The sequence below is a fragment of the Rhagoletis zephyria genome, unplaced genomic scaffold, assembly GCF_001687245.7.
Source record: "Rhagoletis zephyria isolate East Lansing unplaced genomic scaffold, Rhagoletis_zephyria_1.1 Rzeph_scaffold_14155, whole genome shotgun sequence".
In the NCBI taxonomy this organism is placed as follows: domain Eukaryota; kingdom Metazoa; phylum Arthropoda; class Insecta; order Diptera; family Tephritidae; genus Rhagoletis; species Rhagoletis zephyria.
In genome coordinates this window covers 6,282-13,931 of record NW_016171224.1, presented here as the reverse complement: position 1 = coordinate 13,931, position 7,650 = coordinate 6,282, and the positions used below count along the sequence as shown (strand labels likewise).

At 36.3% G+C, this 7,650-nt stretch overlaps 2 protein-coding genes across 2 annotated transcripts; one reads left to right on the top strand and one right to left on the bottom strand.

Annotated features, from left to right (window-relative positions):
* Nucleotides 1-1,816: 1,816 nt before the first annotated feature.
* Nucleotides 1,817-2,529, top strand: LOC108378463 (uncharacterized). The gene is made up of 3 exons (XM_017634762.1): nucleotides 1,817-1,966; nucleotides 2,053-2,133; nucleotides 2,221-2,529. Exons 1-3 carry the CDS (start codon nucleotides 1,873-1,875, stop codon nucleotides 2,376-2,378), a joined length of 333 nt encoding a protein of 110 aa, XP_017490251.1. The 5' UTR covers nucleotides 1,817-1,872; the 3' UTR covers nucleotides 2,379-2,529.
* Nucleotides 2,530-4,469: 1,940 nt separating this feature from the next.
* AstA (allatostatin A) lies at nucleotides 4,470-5,921 on the bottom strand. Its single transcript, XM_017634761.1, has 2 exons — nucleotides 5,438-5,921; nucleotides 4,470-5,354 (listed from the first exon to the last, which is right to left on the bottom strand). The coding sequence occupies exons 1-2, from the start codon at nucleotides 5,865-5,867 to the stop codon at nucleotides 5,257-5,259; spliced, it is 528 nt and encodes a 175-aa protein (XP_017490250.1). The 5' UTR covers nucleotides 5,868-5,921; the 3' UTR covers nucleotides 4,470-5,256.
* Between the last annotated feature and the right edge of the window lie 1,729 nt (nucleotides 5,922-7,650).

The window sequence follows — 7,650 nt, the reverse complement described above, 5'->3', positions numbered from 1 at the left end:
TCACTCGCTTTATTTTGGCCATCAGGCCAGTGCCGCATATGTAACACGACCATACTGAAAGACCAATGCGTAGGTTGGGTGATTTTCACTTGTTTTGCATTTTGTATTAATTTGCAGATGAAGATTTGATAAAAAACAATGAAGGTAAAAAAGCGAAAAAAAATTAAAACTTAAAATTTAAGATAAAGACGAAAAAAAACAGTGAGAAATTCATGCGCATAAGAATTAAGCTAACTGAAAGGGTAAGAAGACTTAATGGTAAGAATCAAAATTAGTATGTATGTATGTATATCCATTAATCAAAAATCAAGTTATCGAAAGTTATGAACTCGTCGAGTCATCGAATTTATCGCAATGTATCTGGTTACCTATGTTTATTGAGTTATCGGAATGTATCGAGTTATTCAAACTGACCAATGTTTATTGAGTTATAGAAACAAAAACTTATTTGCAAAAATTTATAAATAGTTATCGAGTTATAATAGTTTATCGGATTATCGAAAGTTGTCAATTTAATAAAATTTATGAAGTTATCGATATTTATTGAATTATTAATATTTATCGATTCTAAGAAATTTATAGTAATCGATTTTTTTTCGAACTACCAGAGTGTATTGAGTTATTGAAACTTGTCGATAGATATCAAAATTTATGGAGCTATCGAAATATATTGAGTTATTTAAAGTTTATCAAGTTATCAATATAAATCGAGATATGTAAATTTTTACGAATACGTTTACGAAAGTAAAGGCGGAGAAGAATACGAATATGACGACGAACACGAAGACTAACTGCCATACCTAAACAAAAGCGTCAGCGTTGCCTGACGTAGCGTTGACGCTTTTGTTTAGGTAATGCATTTCGGCGTTAACGCTAGGCGTCAGAAAACGCTCCGCCCAACGCTTTTGTTGAGGTATGGCAGTAAGACGAAGAAGGTCAGACTGCAGCTGGGTATTCACGTCGACGACGAACCAATTCCGACGACGAAAAACCCAAAAATCCTCGGAATAACCTTCGCCAGTCTGCTCTCCGTTTTGGCGCATACAACCGCAATTGTCAATCGCCCCCAAGTCGCTAGCCAGCAGCACCTGGGGCAAAGACAAAGAAACGTTGTTGGCAACATACAAAGCAATTGGCCAACCGGTCCTAAATATGCAGCGCCCGTGTGGTCGCCGGGGACCAGCAGGACGCAGTAGACGAATCTGCAGGCATGCCAGAACACGGCACTCCGGACCGCGATAGGATGCCTTCTGATGTCGCCTCAACACCACCTTCACGACGAGGTCCAGATGCTCCCCACCGACGTGGGGACCCGAATAGACAACTGCTTGCAGAAGAGCCCTCGCCAAGGCACATCAGGAAGCATCCCTACGAACTGACGGACGAAGTCCAGAGATTTCATAAACAAACTCTGGACCCAACTGCATACCGACTATCGAGTACAGATCCGCAAACGGCATTTGCGGTGAGTCAGTATTGAGCTATATATGTATAGACTCCCGACCTGTGAATGCCGTTTTGGGCACACAACCACCCGACGAGACAGAGCTTTGTCTGCCTAGAGAGAACTTTACTTTGTATACATAACTAGTTATAACTACATCAACATGGAGATATGGAGTCCACTCATACGTTCGATGACTATAAGCTTAAACTTGTTATTATTAAAGAAAAAAATAACCAGTATCTCAATTTCTTTAAACTGAATATATTAAAAGTGATTGACACTCGTATCATTTCAAATGATTGATTACCAAATGTTTCACATAAGTGCACTAATTACCAAGAGCAACTATATAAATGCCGAACAAAGCCTCATTTACTCAAAAATTTTCCGTAAATAGCTATTCGTAAAGCAATTGTACTCCAAAAATGAAGTCCTACCTGGCGTTAACTTGTGGCGTCCTTCTTGTTGGAGCGCTATGTGCCGTCCTAGCTGCACCATCTTCAGAATCATCAGATTCGTGTAAGCACAAAACCAGCTATTTTTATTATAAAAATATGTATACGCATTTAAGTTTAATTTATAAAAAAAATTTTATTTTGCAACAGCTGCATCGTCCTCATCTTCGTCCTCATCTTCGAGCCAAGAAGAACCAGTACTTACCTTCCCTCAATATTCCGCAGATCCTTGTAAGTTAAAATTATTCTCCATATTCTTTATGTTCGTAAGATCTCCAAACTTGTAGAAATAAAATTAACTTGTTTTTCGTTAAACAGCCAGCCTATTAGAGGACTTACCGGACGACTTAAGTGCGGATTTAGGTCTTGACGAGGGTGATGAAGATGGTTCTGGCCGACCACAGGGACGTACTCTGTTCTTGCTTTTACGCCTGTTGCAGCTGCTCTCTCAAAGTAACTCTACCCTTTTGGGCTGAGATGTGTAAAATTTGCGCATGTTTTCTCATGGAACACTGCTGCCACAATTTATTTTTCTTAAAATTTCAAATCGGGCTCCATTTATTAGAACGTTAATTTGTAAAATCATAAAAAAGTATGCAAAATACAAATGAAAATTAAATTTTACAATTTTGGTCCTCTATGGTGCTATAAGGATTAGTTTTACAAATCATACTAAATTATAGAAATGCCGCCTTCGGCCTTTTAGAGGTTTGCTATTGCCGGCCGATGAGCGATTGTTGGATTTTTCAGCGAATTTTCCAGGTTTTTCGAGATTCTTGAAGTTTCATTTATTGCTTTTTTTATTGTATTTTATTTGGAGAAATTTACGGATTCTTTGGGGGTATTTCGGGTTCCTTGTATCTAATTTTCGGGACTTTCCCGCGATGTTATGACCCTTTTCGGGATTACTTATTTTGGGACTTTACGCACTCCTCGGGATTACATTCGCATACACAAGAAAGTCCCCAAGATAGAGGCAACTAAATATTTTATATTTATTTCTTAGCATTCCAGCGAAAATGTACTTATACATTTACTAACAAAATTGTGCACATTTGTAGGACAAAACAAAATGTATTCAAATATAGTGCACTTTGATATCTATTACAATATCATTAATTAAATAATTATGTAATTAATAATTTCAAAGAGCTACTAAATAAAACAAATTTTTTTGACCATAACTGCTTCAATAATAAAAAGTCCCAAGCTCTTGGTTGTGCATTGGGTTCCAGGAAGATTTAGCAAACATTCAACTTAAGAGACAAGTATGCAGGTATGTATGTATGTGAGCTCCCGAACGAAATTTCCATAACCGCCATCTACGAGGGGCGGCTGATAACTTTATGAATTTTAACTTTTTTTTTTAAATTTCTCCTCAAAAGGTCTTTTTCTTCTCCCTGTAGTAAAAACATACATGTGTAACAAATAAAAAATGGTAGTCTAGTCAGTTTAAGCCACTTCCGGTCCAAACAGGAAGAAGTTTACGACAAAAAGTATGTATTTTTTTGCGCAAAAATTCCATAATCCTTAAAAAAAAATTGACTTCCGGTCAGTTTAACCAATTTTCGGTCGAAAATGGAAATCGGTAGTACGACCAAAAGATAGAGAATCCCCAATCTAGTAGGTCAGACTTTTGCCGTATTAATAAAAAGTAAAGTAGGTTTAAAGAACTTTATAAAATGATGTTTTTATACATTTTCCAGTTTATAAACCATTTTTAAAGCTACTTTATTTTTTATGAATAAGGCCATAAGTCTCAAAGTAATAGTCAGCGATGATTAAAAAAAAAATGACTCATTCATAACTATTACACCGTGCGAGCGTAAACAAAAAATTTCAAAGCTCACGATACTCACTCAATATACTATGGGTCAAATATAATACAACTGCGTTTTTAGTTTTCTCTTTGAAGTCAGGATTCTTTTTAAATCAGTTATGTATGTATGTATGGATAAATATTGGAAAACCTCAAGGATATTCAAGGATAAAATTTTAAAAGGCCTTTTCCAATACCTATTTGTGCTTGTGCATCAAAAGAGTTAATCTTTTTCAATTCCAAAAAAAGTGTTCTCTTTCTTTTGTTGCCCATACATACTTTTATGCTACATTGAACTGAATTTTTTAAATAATTTTTTTTTAATTAATCACATATTGGAAAGTTCATAGTTTTGTTGTTTTTTTTTTTTTAACTGAATATGCTGTTTTACTATGTTTATTTTCGCACGGTGTTATCAAAAAACTTTTACAATTCATACGAAAATTTAGATGACTTTCTATAACCCCATCATGAAATAATTATTATTTATGGCTCGCTGGTTTTATTAGCAATAATGAACGTTAAAGATATTCAAATTAAACTAACTGATAAATAAAATTAATATGCAACTCAAGGAATCTAAAATCGTAGTTTTTAATTATTTACTTACTTCACATAGCACTTTGCATATCTGTATGAAGTCATTTCTACAGAACAGGTTACCTCTCTCTACATACATAACATATTGTATACATATCTATGTATATATATACGGAATTTTTATATACAGCGTATTCCAAAATAGTTGTTTTATTCCTTATTCCATTTAAAACTTTTATGTTTTTATTTATTTTAAATTAATGTTTTGCTTTGCTTTCTTTCTTTTGCTTTATATGTTTAAATTAAACTTTTTAATACAATACATACATAAGTATAAGCTAACATTATTCTCGTACATCTGCAGCAACAACAATTCAATGTCCACTAATAATACGCGCATCCTTTTACTATACATACATATATATATTATTTTTATAGATACGCTACATATACATATATTTATACATGCATATATATATTTGTTTAATACTTTTTAGATGAATTTATGTAATTGTAAAATACTTATTCGAATTTCACAAATCGAAAATAAATTAATACTTCTAAAACTATGTAAATCATCGTAATTGGCAAGAGGTTTTCGTGTGTGTGTATGTGTATGCTCCCCAACATAAGATTCAGCTCAGTTTTGTCTAACATTCACATATTTTTAAAAATATAGCGCGCCGAAAAGCACAATTTTTATTTATTAAAAGCTGCTATGGAAGATTTGCCCTGCACCTACTAATATACCTTTCCAAAATAAACAAACTAGCAATATTGACTAGAAGTTAATTTCATTAATTAATAGACATATGTGTATGTATGTACGCTTCCGCTTGACTGCTCTTAAAATTCCCTCTCTTCTTTTGTCTTTTAATGCCAAATAGTTAGTCTTAAATAGCATTTCCTCTTCGCAGCACCAAACAACAGCGAGCAGTTCGTATGTGTCCGGCTGAATTTGATTTTTTTAGTGGGTGTGTGAGAGTGTTCAAAACTTAACGTCGTCCGAGTCCGAAACCATATCTGTGCGGGGGCGGGTCTTGAAGTGAGCGTTTTCCCAGACCAAAACTATAGGGCCGGTTGCGTTTTTCACCTATTTGTTTCGAATCAAAAATTAACCGAAAAATTAAGCTTTACTAGCATACGAGTGTATTAATTTCTTGAAAAATTACATACCAACAAATGCCGCATCGTAAACATTGTCATTGATAAGATCATCCATATACTGATCCTCATCGTATTCACCACGTTTGCCCAAGCCAAAAGAGTAGGGTCTGGCGCGCTTGCCTAGTCCGAAATTGTAGACTGGCAAACGTTTCATCCCATTGCCGCCGTTGGTGTATGTATATGCGCGCCGTCCTAGACCGAATGCATAACGCTCCATACGCTTATCATAGTTCGGTGTATCACTGCCGATGTAATTGTCTCGCGCATCCTCACTATCCATTTCGGAGAGTAGTGTATTTGATTGTTGTTGTTGCGGAATGTCAACTCCGTTTGGTTTGCCTTCAGCATAGGCTGTAAGCGCCAAAAAGACGGCGGAAGTAGCGAGCAGTAATACTGGCGTGTACAGGCTGCGACCAATGCTGGGATGATGGCTGGGCATTTTGCGCGCGTGCTTAGGTGTCACTGTGGGTACGCCTGTATGTGGGGGTAAGGATTTAAGCTGAAATGATAAGGAGAAAGAGGTGATTAATTGAAATGTAAAATTTGTACATAAAATTTCAGGTTTTATATATTTTCTAGCAATTTGTACAGAAAATGTGAAATGTAAAAAAAATTGTTATTGCTTTGCAAACTTTTCATATGGAGTTCAATAATAGCCGTTCAGGAAAGAAAACAAAAATTCAAGCTAAAAGGGTCGGTTCCGCATAGTCATAATTTAAAAGCTTTTAAGGCCGGATAATAGGTGCTTGTCTATATATTTTTTTTGTTAAGTGAAACTTCAGACTTCCTGAGCATAGCTTCGACAACGGAAAGAGGCTGATAGATTTCGCCGCGGCACGGAACAGTAGTACCAGAAACGAGCAGGACGAGAAACCACCACAAAGTCAAAGGATGATTAAAGAAAGAAGTAGTAAGACAGAAAATACGCTTCGAGTGTCGAGTTAGCGTTCCATTCGAAGAGCTAATACAGCTAATAAGCTAGGTATCGTTGCGCATCAGGCAGCGCGACGAAAGTTTGACAGCCACAACGGACAGCCGAGAAGTTTGGCAAACGACTCTGAATCCTCATCAATTCAAGTAATGCGCCATTTCCTGGATACATATATGTAAATGAGCAGTGGAATTCCATCTCTCAATCTCTTTGTGCCGCTGCAGAAGATGTGGTTGGATACTACCGCCCACGCAGCAACATCTGGTATGGCGAAGAGTGATGTATTGCTGCTGCAGAGAAATACGCAATATACAAAGCCAACCTGCATCCACTGTTGAGCAATACCGAGACGAGAGACATCTATTTAAAAGAAAGAAACGAACGACAGAGAGACATGAATGCGAAGACCTTGAGATTGGTGGCTTGATGTCTACAGAGATGAAGAGGGAAATCTGGTAACTTGAGAAGTGAAGGGAACTTTTCATAACGCTTTTGAAGGGCGACACCAGCGATAACGTGGCTTAAAATCTGAAGCATTCGGAGCCGACGATATAATGATACAGATCCGATTTGCCGCATATGCCAGCTCTTAAGCTCAATTTGGTCTGATGAACACCTTCCCGCAGATTAAAAGTTTGAACGGCGCCTTTATAGTTATGATTTCAGATAGCCCAGCAGCAATTAGAGAGCCATAATTACTGAGTGGGTACACTCTGAACGCAGTAGTATTTTAGAAAATAAAAATTATATCAAGGTTACTCTCTGGGTACCTGACTGGTCACAACCGATTGCGATTCCACTTGCAACGAATAGGTGTGATCTCTAATTCATCGAAATGATACTAAATCAAATCAAATTTCATCAAATCGGGTTGCATTTCCCAATCATACATACGCGTATTTCCACCATGATTCATTAAACTAAAATTTTGTTCATGCTGACGCAAATGAGGCAGGTTACTCCCCTAATATTTGGTACTTAACTTTATCGACTACCACATCATCGTTTCGTTTTGTTGCTTCGTCGCCGTCGCTGTTGGTTGTCAGCGCTTCTCGCAGAGGTAACATTGAGAAATTGTGTGCCACCAAGTGCATATTGTCCATATTAATGCTTGCAACATTTAGCCAAGTTAACTTGGTACTCAAAGTGAGTAAATATTTTTAAAGAATTACTGCTTACGACTTTTGCTTGCAGCGTATAAAGTAGCGCTTAAAAATTGAAAAATAATGTCATGTTAAGTACTACATAAGTATTAAAAGAGTAAGCTTGTGGAAGATAAAATAAAAACGTT

Coding starts and splice junctions, on each gene's coding strand:
- LOC108378463 (XM_017634762.1), top strand. CDS start 1,873: ATGAAGTCCTACCTGGCGTTAACTTGTGGCGTCCTTCTTGTTGGAGCG. Junction 1,967..2,052: donor TTCAGAATCATCAGATTCGT/GTAAGCACAAAA, acceptor ATTTTGCAACAG/CTGCATCGTCCTCATCTTCG. Junction 2,134..2,220: donor TCAATATTCCGCAGATCCTT/GTAAGTTAAAAT, acceptor TTCGTTAAACAG/CCAGCCTATTAGAGGACTTA.
- AstA (XM_017634761.1), bottom strand. CDS start 5,867: ATGCCCAGCCATCATCCCAGCATTGGTCGCAGCCTGTACACGCCAGTA. Junction 5,355..5,437: donor TTACGATGCGGCATTTGTTG/GTATGTAATTTT, acceptor CGAAACAAATAG/GTGAAAAACGCAACCGGCCC.